This window comes from Styela clava, chromosome 6 (assembly GCF_964204865.1).
Source record: "Styela clava chromosome 6, kaStyClav1.hap1.2, whole genome shotgun sequence".
Taxonomy (NCBI): domain Eukaryota; kingdom Metazoa; phylum Chordata; class Ascidiacea; order Stolidobranchia; family Styelidae; genus Styela; species Styela clava.
Window position 1 is genome coordinate 15181386 of NC_135255.1, and position 23292 is coordinate 15204677.

At 33.9% G+C, this 23292-nt stretch overlaps 1 protein-coding gene across 2 annotated transcripts; it reads right to left on the reverse strand.

The window, feature by feature from the left end:
• Positions 1-86: 86 nt before the first annotated feature.
• LOC120331394 (uncharacterized) lies at positions 87-19804 on the reverse strand. Of its 2 annotated transcripts, none has more exons than XM_078113730.1 (20): positions 15431-16026; positions 14750-14881; positions 13979-14211; positions 12860-12948; positions 11195-11302; positions 9966-10092; positions 9333-9421; positions 8582-8711; positions 7963-8117; positions 7346-7476; positions 6387-6573; positions 5522-5998; positions 4351-4716; positions 3717-3839; positions 3225-3356; positions 2686-2832; positions 2101-2295; positions 1486-1708; positions 940-1066; positions 87-846 (listed from the first exon to the last, which is right to left on the reverse strand). In XM_078113730.1, the coding sequence occupies exons 1-20, from the start codon at positions 15973-15975 to the stop codon at positions 696-698; spliced, it is 3867 nt and encodes a 1288-aa protein (XP_077969856.1). In that variant the 5' UTR covers positions 15976-16026; the 3' UTR covers positions 87-695. The 2 variants fall into 2 exon arrangements, with proteins under 2 accessions (XP_077969856.1, XP_077969857.1); XM_078113731.1 differs by lacking the exon at positions 15431-16026 and adding an exon at positions 19686-19804 and having other exon boundaries at positions 111-846.
• Between the last annotated feature and the right edge of the window lie 3488 nt (positions 19805-23292).

Consider the following 23292-nt stretch of genomic DNA (forward strand, 5'->3'; position numbering starts at 1 on the left):
TAGATTGTTGCAGGCTACTTACAAATTTATTTTAAATGCTGCTTTAAGTTAGCTTGCATTTTCAATGATAATTCAGATTAAGCGTATAATTATTTTCGAATTTCTGGGAACAGATTGTATCTTTACTACCTAGTTACAACTTTGAAATTAACATGAATATTAGATTTTGAAAAATGTGTACCAGATGTTCATAAAGTCGCGTTATAATTTTGTCGCGTTATAGTAAGCTAATTTTCTATCTACTTTTACTATCTTATATAAAGAGCCTTTATTTTCGTATAGTAAAGGTACTATTTGCTTTCAGTTTATCCACATACGTGGGTTATGGGCCTATGGCTGTCTAAAACTGTTTTCTCATTAACGATTAAATTTCTGGCAACATTCTCGCTCACAATTGGTTATAAAAAGTATATTCAAGAAATTAATATAAAAAGTGCACGAATGTAACTATCGCATGTCTGATATAAAGATTTGAAAGAAATATAATAAAGTTTTCAACATATAAGAAAATATGCCGTCAGCACGTTCTCTAAGATTTGAGTAATTTGCTCAATTTCTTGCCGGAGAACAACGTATTATTTGTCAAATGCCATCGCTAGGCTAGTTATTATCGCTGAAAAAAGATCTCGTCTATAGCCCCCGTGTTCGTCTACTGGACTCTATTCCACTCCGATTATGGGGTTTTCTCGCTCACGTCAGATTTTTTTCCTCAAAGTGCCGAGAGATCTGGTATCGATGCCAACTCTTCTTAAAGTTCGTTTCACATGTGGCTCTGCTTCGTCTAAAAACCACTGACGACAATACATTATCTTCATAACGTCGCATAAAAGATTTCTTTCTCGTTTTCTAAAACAAAAAGGAAATATTTATAATAAGCAAAAACCAAAACTGTAAAATACCTCACTGTATTACACCTGAAATAAAATTCTACACACTTACAATTGAATCAGAACTTCTCTGTTCCTTGCATCTTGCAGCAACAATATACGTAATTCTTCATCTCTGTTGATATCGGTAGAGAAGTCTTGACGATTCAACTGTCGTCCGCAACTTACGCATGCTCCATCTGCAAAAATGCAGCATCATGAATTCAAAACTTTCCGCAATATTAGTTGGTGATTCATGAGGAATTTCGTAATTTGAGAAATTCTTATATTGTTTTACACAGTTAAACGATTATTGGAACCTGCCGATAGCTAATTAATATTTTTATCTATGTAAATTGAATATCCTACTTTTGTCTGACATTGAACGTTACCATAATTACTTTGATTTTACCGAAGATTTCGCAATTTTTAAATTAAGTAGGTTACGCAGACAAGCCCTCGAGATATTTTGAAAGACTAGTCGAAGAATATAGTCAGCCACTTCTACGCCAGGCCTCAATTGGCCCCACTGGCCTGAAGTAAAACGCAAGTTTCTGACGTGCCAAAATGAATATTTTTGTGTTTAACCATGACGTTTCAAAATCAACATTTTGTATACCTCTTTCTAAATCCGGGGAATTTGACATGGCTGTTCCTGTGTCTCTGAAATCCATATTTCTTCTCAGAGAATGCCTTGAACTTGTCATTGGGTTGAATCCTGAAGATTTTGTCATTCTTTGTTCTCTTTCGAGTGAAATTATTTTTCCTTGTGCAATTTTCAATTCTGCTTGTGCGTGTGATGCGTTTTGTTTCGCGAGTGCAAGTTCACGCTCCAAGTTATCCTAAGTTAAATTAGATTATACAGTTTAAATCGGGAAATTGTATGTTAACTCCCAAAACAGTCAATGAATGTGCACCATAGCACAGTACCTTCCAAACTTCTCTGATCTATAGTTTCGTAAAGGTAGCACTCTTATTCAAAAGTTCACGCAAAATATATCCAATGAGTTTGCTATTGAGAACCGCGCTAGTGCGAGTATAAATGAGAAGAAATTCTGTTTAAATTAATAATGACTCCAATTATCTTAAACATTTATTTCAAATTATCATAGTTTGTACTGAAACTAGTATTTATTCTGAGTATGGCGGGGAAGTAACCTGAAGATTTAAAATGATTTGTCCCTCTTATTCTATAGTATAGATACTCATATCTAATTGAAATCGTATTTCTTACTCGTTCATCTTGTCTTTGTTTAAACATCTTAGTTTCCGACTCTTTCAATTTAGTTATTTCCTTTGCAGAGTTGGCAAGTTTTAAAGTAAATTCATTAATAATTGATTCATGTCGAGCCTGTATTTTCTGCAATTCTACTGATGCAACAACTACCCTTTCTTCGTGTTGTTTTTTGACCTCCAGCAACGCTTTTTCCTGAGTGATGAAGGATTTAATTTTATAGTATATATGGCCACCAGTTCCCTTTACGTAACGCTACAATCGGAAAAATTCCAGTTCTTTCAAATAAACTCCCCAAATATCGTGATACCTTACAAAACACATAACGCCATAGAGCCCTGTTCGAAGCAAAAGACGGGAATAAGGGTCGAATAAATAAATACAGCAATCTCAACATTATTTGTTCATAAGTGAAATAGGTTTTGGTGAACTTACGCATTTTGATAAAATGTCTAAATATTTTATATTGAATTAAAATATTTTGGCTCATAACAACTATACTATTGAATAATACAGGTACTAAAAATTTGATGTCCCACAGCTAATGAAATCACAAACCAAACGGAGAAATATTATCTTTCATACTTTATCTGTTACTTCTTTTCGAAGTTGGTTCATTTCTCGTTCCACCCTTTTAATTGTTTCGTTTTTATTTATAATTTCTCTCTTGTGTTTCTCTGATTCTTCTTTCATTTGGAGCTTGATTGTATCAATTTCGCTTTTCAATTTATCCTATATTAAAATAAAAAATAAAGATTCGACCGTTCTAGTGATAATAATATGACAGGAATACGATCAGGTTCTTTATCAAAAGAAATTTTGTGGCAGAGTTAAAATGAAGTTGTTTTCTAATCTGTAGCGAAGTGCCAATCAGAAATTATAATTTTAGAATGTTTGGTTATTTTTGCACATTATGTTCTGCACATTCAAATTCAAATCCAATTATTTTACAATACTTTGTATCAACAAATTCGAATCGCATAAACTACTTGGCTAGTACTAATTGCTAACTTTGCAAATTAACTAGGTTTGCATTTAATACTCCGATTTTAAGATTGATATTCTTCCAAATCCTTCTTACATAAACTTTGAAGTATATATATAATACAATCGTAGCTACTTACAATAGTTTGATGATCTTTTCTTCTCAAATCTTGCAATGTTGTAACTTCGCTGCTGTTTACCATTCCCAACAGTTTCAATTTCAATGTTTCGACGAGACTTTCAAGACGGACAATCTCCTTGCCTTGAATTTCCTAGAAGGAAAATTACATTTATAATCTTTGAATTGTAGGCGAAGTAGATTTTCAATCGCGTTTTATTTTGATAACATTTTGGCGGGAAAAAGACGAACTCCATCTGTAGTGAAGAAACAGTCGAATTCGAATATTGAGCAGAACCATATGAAATCATCTCCGCGTACATACATTTGGTTTTTGTACTTGTAGGAATCCATTAGCGATTCTCGACGGTTCCCTCACTTATGTTTACGCATTTACGCCCGCGATTGAGTTTTTTCGTCCGAACACCGATCATAATTTAAACTTGACGAAATTGTACCATATGCTAATTAGAATTATGGCAAATGCTCTAGCAAACTGAAAAAATGAACCAACTTTTGCAATTTTATCTTGTGACCTCTCTTCCTCCAGCGCTCTTATTGTATTCATAGAAGCTGTTTCATTTTTTAACTTTTTAATTTCTTGATGCAATTCTTCTATTTTTGCGTGCTTGTCATCCTGAAAAAGAAATGCAGATTGGTATGCATGTTGCAAATTTAAAGCACCAAATTCGTGAACTGCTTTGACCTAGCAAAACTTAGCAATCCACAAAATAGCTTCATATCGCGATATTATCGCTATTTGAAGTTAAAAATGGAAGATAACCAAGTTGCCCAAAAACCGTTGGCAAATGAAGAAATTATATATAATGTATGTTTTGCTAATGGTAAATCATTGGTTCAATTGTATCTTGTAAAATACGTTTTTGACCGTTTTTTGGCTGTGCGTAATGATTGTGAGAATTTTGACGACATAATTACTTGAAAAGATAATAATTGAAGGAGAAGAACCAAATAATTGAATTGTCATTGTATTCAACGAATGACCAACTGGTTGTTCTTAAGCTGCTGCGGGGTATTGTGTACAAGTAGACATTGTAGGGAGTAAGAATATTGTTTGATTCGATTGAAATCAATACAAGGTGGAAGCCAGCCAAGACATGTCGACATTAAAAAATATTTTTTCTTACTCTGTCTTTTTTAGAGAACAAAATCATTCTGTCGTAATCTGCTTTGATCTTTTCTTCTCGACTTTTGCAAACCACGCAACAAGATTTTTCTCGTTCAGGAGCCATTTGACCCAACACTTGTACCATGGCAACTTCTGGTTCTTTGGAATTTGTCAATGAAACCTTACGGTTTGCCGGGCTTGACTGCACATTCACAAATCCAATTTCTCCGTTGATTATATGTTCTGCAGCTGGTTGTATTGTAGATGCAAAGTCGGTTTGCGGGGTTCCACCCGAAAGTTTCTTAGCTAGTTTCTCGTGTGGTTTCTGTCGTCGACTCGCACGTCTGCTATTCACTTCACCCGGGGACGTCTTTGTTGCAAGACGCTAAAAATGAGAAAAATAATACAAACATCACTCTTACTTGACCCCATTTATTCATTCTAATGTATAACAACAGTAATCAGTAATCAGTAATTTATTTCTTCACCAAGCTGAAAGTACGAATTATACATACACAAATAAAGGAAATATAAAAGACCGCATTCCAGGGTGAAAGGAGACGCCGAAAACCAATTCTGGTTATCGAGCGGCGGCACCCTCGGGGAAGTCTAACAAAAACGTGATAAATATAATTAAATCGAACAAAATATATTACTTAATAAATAAATAAAGAGACGCAATCGATGCGTCAAGGCGACCCGGTAAAAACCAAGCAATCGCCGTTTAAAAATAAGAAAATCGACTCCATGCACCACAGTCTAGGTAACCATGGAAATTATTAAGTGAACCAACATCTATTATTTGTTTATCCCGCAAATTATTTTCGAAGATGGGTATAATGTGAATCAATATCAGAAACTTGCCAAGGGAAGAGAAAAATTTGGCACGCCCTCTTTATTGCAAGCCTTTTTTTAATTGTATGCTCAGAATACGCTGTATATTATGTTATTGAATTTCTGTCGGAAATTTAGACTTTGACCATTAAAAGTCTTAATTTTACACCAATCTTAAGTATGGAAAGTTTAAGAACACGACGGCGGTTTTAGCTCTACTATTCATATAAACATTATAAACTCCGAATACACAGCCCTGCAACGCATGGATTGGATTTCATTGATCCAGTGATTTATTAGACTTTCAAACCTTTGTTATTGAACGCCGATTTTGGATTTACACCATATACACTCACCTCGTTAGATTTAGTATTCTGTCCAGTCTGATGTGTGATTATTTGTCCAGTTCCAGACGAACTCAAAACAGGTAGAGACAGTACTTTGTTCCCTGCTTCAGGTGACTTTACTTGCATATAAAGTAGGCCATCCGGTGTCAAATTTTTTCTGTCGTTAGATGGCGAAGGAGATGAAAATACTCCAGAAGAAGGAGTAGTGGATCTGCTCAGGGGCGAACCATGTTCCCGATGTTTGTAAATGTCAGAAGATGTCGCGCTACCCGGCCTCGATGAATTTGTCTTGAACGTTTCCTCCTGTGTAGTTTGAATTAAACCTTCCGCACTCACGCTCAGTCGACGTTCGTCGGGACTTGTGTGAATCGGAGGAAGTTTATTGCAAGGTGACGAACTTGGTGTTGATGATAGATGGGATAGTTTTTTATTTTGTTCAAGTTTTTCTTCATTTTTGGGATCTGGTGATTCCGGTGTATCAGTTTTCTGAGCACAAATAGATAATTTATAAATTCTGTTTAATGATTTATAACATGTAACTGAAAGTTAAGCCTATTTCGCTGGTATTCCAACAAATATGCTTTGCTTATTTATCAAAAACCCGAGTGACAGCCGCGTTTCCCAACCGGGAAGCAATTTTGCTTTTATATTTACTGTAATATTACTAATTTGATTTTTCATTTACACATTATAAATTACTTAAACAGTACAAAAGCGGGAGTGCAACTTGCGAACAACACTCTCTAAGGATTCATTGAAGATTGAATAAATATTGTTTTTCTGTATAGTGAGGTAGGAATTTAGATTTTAAAATAGACGAAAGGAGAAATATAATAAAAATTGTTGAAAACTACGCCATTACAGCAACAGTTACCTTTCTCCTGTTTACAATATCGACTCTTGGTAACGGGTGATTGATGACTTGACACGCTTTCTGAGCAAATTGCAGACAACTGAGCGTTTCGTGAGCTAGATTAGGACACGGCGAAGTTGTCACAATCATTCTCGTTGTGCAGTCTCCACCAAGGGCGTTGCGCAATAATCTTGTTAACTTCGAGTCTCTGAAAAAATTCGAATTTGGTCATTGTAGTATGAGTATGGACAAAATTACACATAATTATGAATAAACTATTTTACAGGAGGTCCATAAAGTCCCTTTACAATTTCAATTTTGTTATGAAGTCAGTTCATATATCCCAACCAGGCTGGATGTTTTTAATCAGGAATTATTCTAGTATTTTTACCTCATTTATTACATCTGTGAGAGCCAAAACAATATATAGTATCGATAAATTCCCTTTGCATTTGAAAAAATTATCGACATAGACTGTTAATGAGATCATAGGTCGCGATTTGTAATATCATATCGCGATTTACGGAAAGGAAAATAAGAAAGTATACATAGAAAGATAAAACGTAAAACAATGTATAAAGACGTTGATTCATAAATCAGAAACGCTGGATTAATCTGGCGGCATAAAGAACAACTTGTGATGTCGATGTAAAGTTTTAAATGCGGACGGCCGTTATTAAACCACCCCTTTATAATACGGTATTGTGTATTACACGTACTAAGCACGATTTAAGTTATTAGTTTTGAATACTTATCACGGTGTTTCTCTGTTTGGTCTTTTTCAACTTGTAATTATCATCAATGTCAACTTTGTGGTCAAGATGGAGGAGTGATAATTCATATTTTCAAGTGTTTCAAGTACCATTCAACGTGTATGAATCAGTATATTTATTGGCAATACACGGTACGTAATATAAGGAAATATCTGCCTCCAATGTATGAATTTTATAAATGTTCACAATTTTCAATACTTGTCCTACCTGTATCCAACTACTGCATTTTTATCGTTTGCAAGTGATACGACTAAATTCGCGAATAGCTGTAGTGATTTCACTGTTTTTGCCTCAGCGCTTCCGACTGCCGGTGACTCGTACGTAGCATGCTTCACAGACTGTAAAACAAAAACAGATTGTAGGTAAATGATAAGTGTGGGTTTACACAAGAAGTAACAAAAAACGCAGACACATTATGTGAAAAGGGGAATTAGAACAAAAATAAATATGATGTCATAATCATCTTCAAAGTCACAATTCCACAAAGAGGAGAGAGGACGTAATGCCTCCCTATATCCGAATTACACTACTCTGAATGCAATTTATGTTTTATCAAGGCTGTGATATATATAATTAACACCGGATCTTATTTGACGCATCGCAAATTGTCTATAAATGATAATAACAAATATTAAAAAAAAATAAAAATACGCTGAATATGAATGCAATTAAAAGTTTTTTATTTTATTTGACGTGCATTCATTCCTTTTGCTTCGAACAGACCCCGGATAGACATCCACTTGCCCACACAATTTATTACATCCTGGGTGATGTGGAAAAAGTTATTGTGCATTTCATTTTGCCGCTATATATAAGACACTCACCCTTTCAACTCCGACCAAGTCAACGAATCTCATTTCTCCTTCAGTTACTTTGACACTTTCTTCCGCTGCATCATCGTTATCTCCCGCTGTCATCATTTCTTCTTTTCTTATTCTTACAGTGAATATGGTATGACTTCGACTCCCAGCATCTCTCACTATGTAAAAATATTTAAATTGACTTTATTTAGAGCAAATCCTTTATATATCATGTCTAATGTTATGTTGCGCAAAATGGAATACCTCCAAATTACATATTATTTTGTCAGTAGTTTAAACAAGGGCGCAATACTTTTTTTCGGGAGAAGACGACAATCAATCATCAAGAACAAGGCAACAACACGAATAACAAAAAACAAAAAATTAACCAAACGATCCATACGTACAATTATGTCTAATGAAATAGATTCGAGGTTTTGAGCAATGCGGGGTAGCCACAATATCCACCATTTTATATTCACGACTGGAAATACGTTTCAGGAACATTTTTGGTTCAATATCGATATAATTTCAAGCAAAATTCAATAGAATGGGGAATTTCTAGTTAGAATACGAGCCATGAGGAGAAATAGGTACGACACTATCCCAGAAATTCACCATTCTCAGAATTACAGTGACTTACTTCTGTTTGGACTTCTTCTTAACTGCTTGCTGACGTCATCAGCTGTTTTGACTGTTATTTGAGTAGATCCTTCAATCGATGTCATATCTCCATTCTCTTGAATCTTGAGTCCATCTGATTTCGATGGATCCTGCATATTATTATTATATAAATAAATAATGATTGGATATTATTAACAAATATTCTCCTCATTCAAAAATATTATTATGAAATGAACATTATGCATCAGTATGTTGGAGTTCTTGGTCATTCGTTGTGCGTGAAAATGTTAAGCCATTCAATTAAAAATACAAGATTATGGACAACAGTACTGTATATGTAAGATAAATAGGAATTAACTGAACTATCAGCTTTGTTACCCATTTTCATGTATAATATTGCTTTCTTCCGTAACCAAAATATTTTATTTGATAGTAAATCCATGCACATCTTAATAGAATTAGATTATTTTTCTGTGCATAAGGCTGGTGCAGTCACTCTCTATAAATATTACTTAATTTCTACATTTTACACTGGTGTTATACCAATTGCTCTAAAAGAGTCTAAAGTCTGAAGCAATGATATACAACAGAATTTGATTATTCATCTATCTCTTAAATTAATATTTATTTATTTTCCCACAAAGAATGTTTTAGCTGAAATACCCGGTAATTCTCAGTCGAGAAGAAAATACCATTGACGGGAAATCACGGAATAACAATTAATATCTTCGACATAAATACCCATATTATTATAACACAAAATTTCTCACCAGGAGATCATAGAATTTCTCGTTGTACAGTTGGAGAAATGATGTTGTGATGTCATAAGAGGTGTTTTCAGCTGTGTCATTGTTCACAACTGGATGAAGACAATTAGATAAGGAAATCAATTGACTAACTTTCATATTTGAGCGTTTTGTAAAAATTGCAGCATTTTTAACAATTTTACATCTCGTACAGTGACCTTTGGGGGTGATTATTCCTGCTGTGAAATATTTGATCCATTCTATTTGTTGTGCCAGGTCAAAAACCAGAACATTGTTTGGGCGTTTAAAGAGAGGGATTGTAAGTGCAATGGTGGTGATACTATTTTTCAATGATACGCGGTAAATACATGAAATCGACGCCTTTAAAAACGATTTCTCGAGTTGAAATACAAATATTCACCCAAAATGAAATGATTCATATTTATATTGTGATTCAGAATTTCACCAGACAACTTCATATATAAACAATATGTCTCAATAATCAGAACGTTGAAATCAAAAAAGATTGCAACAATAAACATGATTTTTTGTTACAAAATTAAGGTCATCGAAATTATTCCAGTGTATTGTTTATACGAAAACGTCGTTCCAGTTATTATACTGATATTATTATACTGCCTAATTTTTCAAGGATACTGTTCAACATGGATTCCATCGTTCGCATGATAATTCCTCTATGTTTTCCACTTGTTGCTTTGCCATACAATGTGTAACTTTTTCCTGTGTTTGGTATTCCATACGAAACAACACATGCTCGGTGACCCTAGTCCAAATAAATTTCGATGCAAACGATAAATTTCGTTGAAATTTGAACAAACTACTTTTGGTAATATATTTTGTTTGACGCTAATCATTATATTCAGTTTATTCTTCTCTTATGGTGTTAAACAAAGATTATTTTGATATTTTTATATTGATATGCAAGTTTTTATCTTTGAACTATTTTCGTCTATTATCTATAAATTTTGCTTCGACTAGATAGACGCTCAATTTTTGAGACTAAAACCGACCTGACGGAGAAAATATAAAAGTCCGAATTCTTTTATTTATTTTATTGTATTTGAGCTGAAATAATCTAATCAATTGTATAAATGAAAATTACATTCCAGACACAATATCCTAATACCCCTAATTTAATGAAGTATATCAATCATCTTCGACAAAAAATAAATTCCATTTCATAAAAATTGATGGATTGATGAAATATTAATTATATATATTAATGTTTTTATCGGTTCTTAGCTCAGATCGTGCATGGATGCGAAAATTGATTTGTAAAATAATTGTTAAACCAGAGGTGAATTTAATCAAAAGCAATTTAAAAAAACTCTTTTATTCGATTTAGGATAGGATTTACATATTTATCCCGGGGGAGAGTAAAGCCGATAAGACGACCTAATCATATGGCAACTACGGCCCCTCGTTCGGTTATCAGTCCATGTCGTGTATGGGATTAGTTAGTTATTTGTTTTTGGAAGCGTGGACTTGATGGTGGAGGAAGCCGTAACCAATCGGCGGTTATGTAAACCCCCCTACGGCGGCGAGGAGTCCAGCAATCCTCTCGCACATTATTATCTTCCACGGGATTCGAACCTGCGAACCCACGCAAGGTAATCAGACGTGCGAGCGTATTCCTAACGCCAAACAGTTTGGTTAAGTATATATATATAATTATATATTGTTTTAAAATACAGGATTTATCTCGTTGTACAGCATATGGTAGCGGGTCATTTTAAGTTTTACCAGTTATGAAAAAAACCACCAAACAAGCATGAATCAACAATAAAATAACATTCAAATGCGAAGTATATTCATGGCTCAGTCATTTTCCAACTTCATACAATCACAAATGCCACCAAGCTTACTGTTAAAACAGCATTGACAAGCGATTGAGCCGATACTTCGAAAACTTCTCTTTGTGGAGTGCTCTCTGGAAACACATGAGCAAAGGTGAAGAGGTGCTTCGTACCATTCTGAAATGGATAAAGAAATAACAAACAGCCGTGCCGATTCCAAATATGTCAAAATCGTCTATATGCGGGCTAGGAAATAACACAAACCCTGCGGTAATTTTATACTTCTCTAAAGTTTTTCAGACAAAGACCTAAATTTGAGAAGGCTTAAATTGAATGGATATATATGGATACAACCAGCAAATTTTACTTTAATTTTCATATTCAACATACGTTTATTTCATTTAATATGGAATCATTTATTTATTTACGGCACCAAGGCTGTAATGGAGTCGGGTTTCCAAGTTTAAGTTCAGATACAACGAACAAAATTTTGATTTGAAATCTCATTCTCGGGGTGGATTCAGTATCGAAACCACGGGTTCATTCACAAGTATTTACAGAAATAAAGCAACCGACTATAGTCATCTTGTCTATTCGAAGTCCTTGGTCGTAAAGAATACCAAAATTCTATCAACAGCGCACATGTGCATTGACTATATAAGTTCAAGCTATCCAAATCCAATTTATATCAATTTAAAACCTCATTACCCGAATAATATGATCATTCGTTACATAGTTATACAGATCAAACAACATGTCATCCCTCAATTCATCCACATTGTGTCAATATTATCAATTTTATCCGAAGAAATATCAAACAAAATGGGGTTTTAATAGGACAAGACAAACAATAAAATACACGATTTTAAACAGTGATATTGTGGCACGGCATGTTTCGTGACTGCTCTGTTTTAGCGTAAACTAGTACTAAATAGAGATCTTCATCGTTTGACTTCCAGAGGAATGATACAATTCGAACAAGAATTGTAACGAGACCTTCGAAGGGAAACTCGAGTTCTAGCTCATTCCTTTCACCTGGTTCTGTTTTCATATTAAAAAATTCCCCAAGTATGGGGTTAAGATGAATAGCTACATGGGATCATAAATTGCTTGAAATCATACTTGCTCAGCGGATGGCTACATTTAGATACAATATCGATCTTTCATCGGGGTCGGTGGGCAAATATAAACAATCTCATATTTTGATTGATATTCATATATCTATTGTTCGGGGCTTAAAAGGGGATCGCCTATTAGAACAATATTGATCTAATGTGCTATGGTTTTGTAAGAAATGTCTTAAAATTTTGATAGGTTTGTAAAAGAACAAGGAAAACAACAAAGCCCGTTTCACTCTTGTCTTGTCGCCAAGAATGTCAGAACTGAACAAGTAAAAACAATACTTCTTTTTCAGATTTTTTCTATTCAAACGGAACTCAAGTATTCAGGTGATTTAGTGGAAAATCGTTAGCTAAATACGTCTTTCGTTCTGGGTATGCTGAGGTATGATAAAATACAATTGTTATCAAATATTACTAAGTATGAAAAGGGGCAGTTTAGAAAAAAGTCAAAAAACTGCACAGAATAATTTCATAGGATTTAAAATAGATAAAAAATCAACAATTTACGACATTTCTTTATGTTACAGGTTGTGTCGATCCTGTGGCATGTTGAAATTCATGCACGTTTTTATTCAACCATATGTTGTATTTTCGCACTGTAAATGGTACTTACACTTTCTTTTGCTTTACTTGGTCTTGTACATAATTGTAGTTGGTTATCATTTTCAACTGTTAAACTTCTGAGCCGTGTTGTAATCGTATCTAAAAATGGAATGGAATAAAATAATGTTTAATGCTTCTATTCTTATGAATCTTTCTTACAAACATCGTGGGACATTAGTTAATGTTCATTTTACTTATCATTCAAATATAATTGTTTGTTTAAAAAATCTATTGTAACCGCCATATTGGATTAACTTTTACACTTTGATACACAAATATTGTTGAATAGAATAAAAAGTAGAATCAAATTGAATAATATGGGATTCGTCTGATTCACTCAAAAACTATATCTCAAGAGTCACGAAATACAAATAACTAAAAATTATTCGGCTTTCGGTAGTCAGTTTACTTTCATGTGGGTATTATGGGCGTCTACCTAAAAGTAGGCCTTATGCAATATAACCAAGTCTACCATCAAACACAATAACCAATTGTAAAACTACCATTCCACTTTCAAATTGAGCTTATCCTGGCAATTAACAACTTTATTTTGTCATTTCTATTTGTATTCATTGACAAAAGTCAGAATAATGTCGGACTGCACCGTAGTTAATAACAAGTTTTGAGGAAAAGACTATGATTATGTCGCGACATTTAATTAGAAAATGACTACACTAACAATAGAACAAATGTAACAGATTAAATGTTTCAGATATTCAGTAACTACGATAAACAACTTAGTCTATATATTGGATATATTTCCGAGACCTACGAAGCCATATTTAAAAATGACAAACAATACAACTATTTCAATTGGATCAATTAAAAAAATTAAGAAAACGGGGGGAATTGTATTTATATTTGGCAAATAACTTTAGCGCTATATTTTATAGTGTTTCATTGAATATTAATGTTATTTGAATTAGGAAAAATGTTGCCAAATATATTGTATATATAATCAATAATAGATACAAATTGAAACTCGTTAAATATTATGAGTAATGAAAGTAATAAAATGTTAATTATGTAACATAAATATTTGTCTAAGGTGAAGACACCGTCTTTCAGTAAAGAAAATAATAAACTAAACCAGAAACAAATAAATTTTCACGTTCAAAAATCCACAAACCTGGTGCTGTATCATCCAATGGACGGATTCTGACGAACACCTGAAACGACGATTGCTTCTTCTGTTCTTTTCCTTCTATATTCTTTATATTTCCAGCATCGTTGACTGCCTCTGTGTTCGGAATTGTATCCAACGCTACTGATGTTGAATTCGAACTGGTTGTTTTGTTTGATAACACGGTGTCTTGTGAAAGCCTGCTATCTTGATTTCTTTCATGTATTGATGATTGTAATCTGTTACAGAATTGAATTTTGAAATTAATTTTGCAACAGTCATTGCAAAAGGTAAAAATCTGATATATACTATGAGAAGATCGGAATCTTCCTAGTTTGTAATTACATACCCAATTTATTACAACTAGAGTATGAAGGTGAGAGTGGTATTTTTACTGGAAATATTTAACTTGTAATTCCAAAACAGGTAAGTTCAACTCTAAAACCACTGAGCCGTCACTCAATTTCCGGCGCTCCGAGAGTGTGTGTATCCATATTGAGGTAACTAAGTTTGTTCGCCTACTTTACATCAAGTAGTGTAAAGGGACGGAAGCCTATGGACATGGGGTATATTCACTTGGCTAACACAGACAGTCCCCGAACTCGTAATAGGATCGGGATAAAATCGGGATAAAATTATCGCCTAACCCTATAAACTGGTACACATACTAAGGGAGTACCCAATTTCCCCTCAAGTAACAAATATTTTATTTCTTAATAATCAAAAGAACTTTGGTATTAATAGTGATAATTACCACGTATCGCAAATTGAACTTACCCTTCACATTCATGATTTGTGACGTCAATTGAATCACTCAAGTTGAGCGATTCGGAAACCGAAGTTGTTGCTTTGGAATCGATTTCTTTGTTTTTTGTCACTTTCTCTTTCGTTGCGTCTTTATGTGTTTTCCTAAGCAAATTAAATCGAGAAACATTATTCACATATTCATTTAACATTCAGAAACGTGAACATTGGCTGGACAATTACATTGGCGACTATAGGATAACTTTAAACTATAAATCCAAATAGTTAATCATCTGAAATAAATCTTGCACACCCGTCAGAATTCATATTTATTCAAATATTTCTATTTCTATGTATATTGAGTCAGGCTTGAACAATAATATTGGTAATACATTTGTAAATTCACTAATAGCAATATTCATTTATACACCACTCACTCTCATGTATATTTTTATAGATTTTATTGGCATTTAGCCTATAACAGCCGAAGTTTTAAACGCAAAGGAGCCGTAAACCGCTAAATTGGCTTTGGAAAAAGCAGTTTTTAACGGCGCTGAAACAACACAATGTTTTATGGGAAAGATCAAAATTGAAAACTAACGACCCTAGTACTCCTCAATCATTTATAACTTTTTTCGTCATTTTTTTCATTATTTCTGCAGTAGTTGGAACATTGTTTACATCTAGAACAATACGAATAAAATGTTTCGGGACCTTTTCTGCATTATGTTCTCGTAGATGTCCGATGTATTCAACATCGATTTTATAATTTCATGGCAGCTATCTTCCTCAAACAACCACTTTTCGGACTCGCGGTAAAAAGTAATGTTCCCATTGTTACTTGGACGTCTTGGTACAACAGGACCCAAATTCGTGCTGCTTACACCAGAGGCTCCCGCTGTAGCTGCCATTCGTAGGCTAAAACGTTCTTTCTTTTCGCGACGGTTCGAATAAGAATTAACGCCATTTGTATTGTCGCTACAAAATTTTAATTCGTTTTCGGAGTGGTTTACAAATTCTTGTGATTTGTTATCACTTTTGTCAAATCTTCGACAATTTGAAGTAAATTTGTAATTGAACTGGGGACGACGAACAACAGACGGTGTGTGTAAGTTGAGTGATCGAAGAACTCCGTCAGGAAAATAATTCCTTTCTCCTCGAGTTAACGGAATTGCTGAAATTTCGTTAACGCTTTCCATATTTCTTGAAAACATTTTTCTTTTGCCGATGTATTCATCAACATTATCCTGACGATTCATCTCCAATTATGTCAACTACTGGATATTTTAGAAAATTTTTAATAAAGTTATTTAGCTGATTCAGAGAATAATTCATTCTCTCAAATGATTGGAGAAATGAGAAAAGCCGGATTATTTATATTTTTTTTATTACAAACAGATTTCAATTGTGTTTTACTAATTATTTCTATCATGTATTCTTTTCTAAAACTTCTCTGGTTTGTTCTACTTCATGTTAATTCGCTGCAAATCTTTGAATCTCAAATGACAACCTGGCATTACACACTTAAAGCAGACAAGTAACTAATATTAATCTAAGTTGGTACTGACGGGTTACATCTAATCACTGTGGTGTCTGTAACATTTTCGATATGGTTACTGGTAACCTCTTATAGAAAGTAATTTAAAACACACGATTTTATTTTCGACTCTTAATTAGATGGACCAAGCATAATATGGTTTCAAAAATTGCCATTATATTTGCGCCGGGCATTATTGACCGACAGTGAGATATATTTTTAACTCGATTGAGAATCGTTGTTCGTAGCCAAGAAGTGTGTACTCAGATGCTGTCCGCATGGTGTATCTCCTAATTTTGACCACTTTCGGGCACTTCATTCTCGTGTAGAAGCAGATTCGCAAATATCGGATTTAGCTGTGATATATGATTGGGTGGTTCGAGAGGGGGATCCGATGAAAAATATTATTTGATTCACTTTCACGTAAGGTTTGACGGTGTGAACATGCTTACTTTTTCAATTTTAGTTTGCTGATGTTTGAAGCCTTGTGGATGATGAAATATTGTAATTTAATTAAATTATAAAAATACTCAAACCAAGCAAGCATACTGTGCAAATTGAAGATTAATGTAATGAATATGTCTTATATTAAAAGCAAAATTGAATACCCAAGTGGTATAAAATACTTATAAATTGGAAATAATCAAATCTAGGATTTTCAAGAATTTAAGATTTAATCTTATTCCAATAGTTTGTATTCTCGAGAAGTTTAGTTTGTTAAAGTTGAAATGAAAAAAGATTCAAGATTGTTCATACATTGTTAATATTAATATTACTCGGCGTTTTACGCTGATTCTGGTATAGAATCTAGATTCATGGTAGAAAAGAAAAACATTATTTAATAAGTAAATGGCTAAAATTTATACCCTATCATGAATGAATTGATTCTATATATTTACTGACATCCGACAAATAATATAAGTTTAATTATTATATATTATGATAAATTAATTTTGTTGTGACATTTGTGATGACTATTTTCAAAAAAGAGTTCTAATAAAATGGCAATACCAGTTTTGTTCCTAGGTTAAAACAGAAATCGAGCATAATATGTATATGCGATATAAAAAATTTGAAAATGTGGATTTTAGATTTAAGTAAAAACGCTGGGTATTGTATCTTTTGATATTAATTATTTTGTAAGAATAAGGAGATTGTGGTTGATACAAAACAAGCGTTATAGGCCATTTCCATATGAGTTTCGTTTTCATGCATTATCTTCTACCTTCCTAATAGGGAGTGAGAATCATATACTAATGAGCATTTAATAATTTGTGGATAGGTGGGACGCTCGCTGCAGCTATAATCCATACTTGAATACACGTGATTCGCAAATAATTCGAGACATAAATGATGTTAGAGCTTGTAAACAAGATTCTTTGATACTTGATATGGGGAAGACGCATAACATAGCGCTACAAAAATTTCGAATCTAAAAATAAGTTTTACCGAATTTGTATATATTGTTTTATTTTCTTTTCCTATTAGCATTATAGTGAGCAACGTAATCAGCAAAGTTTGCCTGTTAAGTACAAAAATAACATAATCTCTTTCCAAAAAATGCTAAGTATATTTGTAAGCTTTCATTAGATTTTAAACAAATTTCTTCAGACAAAACCACAGCGGATAATGATTATAAAACTATCACTGACAAATACACTTACTATTTTATGAAAGGGAATAAATATACGTATAGTTCCATATATCCGTACGCAATTGAATTAATATAGAGTATATAAATTTTTTTTCTTTTTCTACTGGATATTAATTGATCGAGATTTATAATGATAATTACAATTGCAGTGGTTTTGATTACAAGAAATATTTTCTCAGATGGACAGACAATGTGACGTCATGTATTTCTCATCGTCTCGATTTCAAAAGATTTCCTTTGTTTCGAGGTGTCAACAATCAACATATTATCATCATTAATTCCCTTTGTTTATCAGTTGAGTCAAACTCTTTGAACGGATTATTTTGTACTTTGGTTGTACATAATTTAAGTATGAGAGGTGTTAAAAAATCATTTATTGGCCTTCCACACTTGGTTTGTTGTTATATAGAGTATTTTGAAAAGAAAACAACAAAGATGATTCGTGTTTGAATACGTGTAAATAGGTTTAATGAAAATTGCTCCAAAATTGTGTTGCGCAAAAATAGGCCGAAGATGATTGAGTGTGATTTTTCTGTAAGCCAATTCCGATCATTTGTGAGCTTGGGTCGGTTCTGGATAAATAGAATGCGGTACGTAATGATTAAACATCCGAAACATAAGTCATTTAGCATTCTTCAAACAAAATACGTGTGAAACAAGCTATCAAATTTGCTAGCGATGCTAATTTGTATCATATATATGTCTGGTCCGATAGTTTGAAAAATCATCAAGATAAAGACAAAGTTTGAGGCACCTTTAACTAATACTTTATTTTGAATTCCGAATACGATGATATGTTGTACTAATATCGTGGACTTTTTATAATGTGTTTTATACATATAAGAATAACATTTACATATTTATCCCCGGGAAGAGGAAAGTCGATAAGACGGTATAATCATATGACGAACAACGTCCTCTCGTCCGGTGTCGGGTATGGCGTTAGTCAGCCAGTTTTAATATCATTAAAACTCCATATAATCGCTGAATTAATCGTATGGAGCCACTGGACTTGATTGTTGGGAGTGCCTATACCACATCCTACTTCATTTAAACTAAGAATACTAAAATTTCTCCACCGTTTCATTCAACTCGGAAAAACAAAAGCTTTAGTCAATGACCCTACATTGAAAAGCACTCAAGACAGAAGAGCGCACTCAGCATTCCACTTTATAAAACGTTGATGGTTTCGTCCTCACAAATCTACCAATATTTTCTGAGATTTTATTCGATTTTGCTCGTCTTCGTTCAAGATATAGTAAAAGGCTTGGATTTTTGGCTTTTCTGTACTTGAATTATATCTTATTTAGCTAAGGATCTACGATCAATTTTCTTTACAGAAATCGAACATTTAAATTTATGTTGAGACAAAAACATCGGATAACAATAGATTCCAGCCATATTTTAAATGCCAAATTATCTTAATAAAATATGAGACAACTAAAATCAAGAGACTAAATGTTCAAATAATATATATATATATTATTAAACGAGTTGGAGTCGATTAGAAATCTAACTAAATTAGAAAATGCTATATTTCCTATCATCACGGCATACCTGTATCCTATATATACGATACTAGCTATTGGTTCGAAAATACACATTTTGGTTGGCAATCAGATTGATCAATAGCCGTAATTTGTATGATTGTCACATTGTCTATAGGGCTCTAGGCTACTTACTACATGATAATGACAATAAAAAACGATTAATTTTACACTAATTTACAGCATTTTCCCAATTATTGAAAGCATTAAAATACTTTATAATCGACTTACTTGCTTTTCTTGATGTCCAAAATCCTCGTTTTCTTTCCCATCTCGCAAGAATATTTCTACTGTTTGAAGCTTATCGAATAAATATCAAGCTATCTACTCTGTATATGTGTTTAAGACCTATAAAACGTATATACACGATGGTTATACAAGCTGACACAATACCATCCCAAACAATTATAAACGCTGGATAAACACGATGGTATGGATTGCTTCCGCCGGGGCTAACAATACGATTTATAAAGATACGAATGTCACAAGATAAATATTCGGACAGTTTCAGACAATCTATGTAAGGCGTGAGTAGTACGATCATGACAAAAGGTGAATTTTAAATTCATTCTAAACGTTCTAGTTGGAAATACGAAATTATATGGAACACACAAAATTCGCCTTGAATCACTCGTTGATCTCTAATTCGACTACGTCTTCAATCTGTTATATTGTCGCAAGACATCGACAACAAAATTCACATACCCGATCTCAATCTGTAAAATTGTAATGTTAGCCTCCTAAAAATATATGACACTTGCCAGATATTTGAGGGGTCACAACAAGCCCAGGAATATCATTGATTGGTATCTGCAATCGAAGCACTTAGCCTTTCCGATATATCCGCGGATTTCTATCTTCCTTACATTATATATATATATAGACCTGGTCATCTTGACGCCATTTAAAATCTTTCCCACACGAACCAGGTGGCCCTGGATATGCGAAGACTCCAAAAAGGCGTGAGAACTATACCACCGCTGAACGATACGGCCGAAATCCATAAGTCTCGAAGATACGTATACCATCTATTGTTTTTCGGCGATGAGAAAATCATCGAAGTCGACTAATCGACGACAATTGACTACGAGAACGAATAGGCTGTTTTCTATGCGAGTGGCAAAAACAACAGCACTGTTGATGAAACCTGCGTATACCGAATGGAATATTCCACTTAAAATTACCATTGCAAATCGAGCTTTATTTTCATGTCAGTTCGGCTTGAAACGAAAATTCGGCGGATACAAAACCTTGAGAGTCGACATAACTGCTTATGAGAAGTTTGCATAGAGCTTGCTTGCTTGTAGCTAGCTAATAATTTTTGAAGTTGTAATCGTGTTTCAATTTCGTGTTTCGGGCTCGGCGTGTTAAGTCGTTTACGACCGCTGCTCAATCTGTTCTCTCCAATATTTATTGGGAATTTTTCTTATTCTTCCTCTTTATCCTTCTTTTCTATTTCTTCCCTCTGGACTGTTACGTTTTACTGTTCCAACCGAATTAAAAAACGTTTATATTGATTTATATTAAACGTTTAAAGTTGACTGTATGTGAGCCTTTGTCAAAGACATCGACGAACGCAACGAACTCGGTCGTAGATCATTTTGCAATTGGTGTTTATAAAACATTGGCATCACGTGTATATTCCCAACTCCATCTTCGATTAATCATAAAACTTCACACTGAGACATCTTGAATGATTACATAGGGTGTCTGCTTGTCAAAATTATTATATATTATTATTATATATATAATGCGCGGAAACATAATAGCAAAGTTCATTTTTCATTCTGTGTGTTCACCACGCCCTGCTGGGCTAGTGCTGAATATATATTTGTGTATTCGGCTCACTGCAGTCCAAGTTATTTTTGGTAACAATTCTATTACAACATCTGTTTGATTGATCACTAGGGATAATCTCGAATAATCTTTTTGTCAAAGTCTGCCTTGGAATATATATTTTGTTCTTCACCAAAGTGTGATAAAAATGATTATGATGATAAAATGATACACGAGAGTCTTAGGTAATTTACATCGTAATATTTTTTCATTTCATATCAACCGCAAAAATGCTGGTGAATGGGCGCTTCAGAACTGAAGTCTGTGTACCAATATGGTGTTAACTAATTTTATTCGGCTACTTTCCATCAATTGTGTAAAGAGACTGAAACCTATGGACAGGGGGTATATTCACTTGGCTAACACAGACAGTCCCCGAACTCGTAATAAAAATAAATTAAGGAAAATCGGCCCCAAAGTATGGCGTGACCCTGACCTGGTATGCACACACTACGGGAGTACCAATGAACGACCTATATGAGTTAAAGCAGAGTTTCCCAAACTTTTTCGATCGCGGAACACCTACACTTTTTATCTTTCCTAGCGGAACACAAAAAAAATTGAAAAACGGTGTAATGCAGCGGTTCCCAATGGGTTCGCGGTAGCGAGTTGCCAACTGCGCCGGAAAAACTAACAGAATTGTGTTAACATACCTAAAATATGATTGAATATTTTACATAATGCATTTATTCTAAATGTTTCATTGTTTCTTAATTCAAATGCACTGTATATTTATCAATTCATTCATTTTACCATTCTATGTCGTTTACTTTCAGTTACGTAGTTTTTGCCTCCAATGTTACGTCTATTGGAGATAGAAGTACTTGTCGCAATTTTGCGAGCTGCATGCTGCAGTTTATTTATAGGGTTTAGCAAAAATGAGTAATTTTTCAGCATTTCAAAGTAACACCAGACAGGGAAGAGAGTTATTCTTTAGTTTAAACCTACTTATTTGGCTATGACATAACCAACAGGATTTCTGTATAACTGATAATGAACTTAACAGTCAAAAAGCTTGGCCGACGGTTAGCGAACATGCCACTACCCCACCCTAGTTAGTCCGCTTAAACCGACGGTGACGCGATATTGAACTGTCAGTTGGGCGACAACTTCACTTTCATATATCGCCATGGCGACCATTTTATACGTGCTTTTGATTCCTTTTCCACGTGATACTTTGCAGACGCTCACGGAACAAAGTTTGGGAAACGCTGAGTTGAAGAATGCAAAATTACCGGCCTTTGTATCTCTATATTTAACAATGAAACGAATATATGAGAATCAATTTATTGGTAGTCACTAATACACGTATTCGTCATGTTTGCTGTATCATTGTAAAAATTTTCAACTTCTTCTCTCAACCAATTTCATACATGACGTAAATCTGAATAAATATTAGCCCAAACGGATATTCGTGTTGGACTCAAGGTCGGTGTGAGCCTGTTGCTGAGGCTCCACGGAGGCTTCTTAAACTTCCTATAAATTTATATTAACTGAATTATTTTAAAAGGTTGTATATATATTTGTGTTTGTCCAATAATAGTCGGTTAATATTCTCAAGTTGGGTTTTTGTCGCAAAAAAAACGACGACTTAGGCGCGCCCCTATGCGGCCTAATTTGAGAGTTACTCCATACACTACTACGTACATTAATGACATTCATAAGCACTGCGATATTTAGATATTTACTGTTATTTGAAGGTGTAATATGCTCAGCAAAGCGTGCAAATTTTAATCAAATTACGGGACTTAGGGATATTATATATTGTGTTGAGAAATCAATATTAATTGAAAGATATATAGCCTACATGTATGCCTTCAGAAACTGTGATTGGAAAAACGTTGGGACTAGTGAAATGGTTTCTAGGCAAGAGTTGTATTCACTGAGATATTCGTCAACGTACTTCGTTACACCAGAAGATTTCATGATTTTATCCGACCATATCAGGTTCTCCATCTAACGAAGCTCTTCAGGCCCTTGTGGACAAGTAAGTTGTATATGA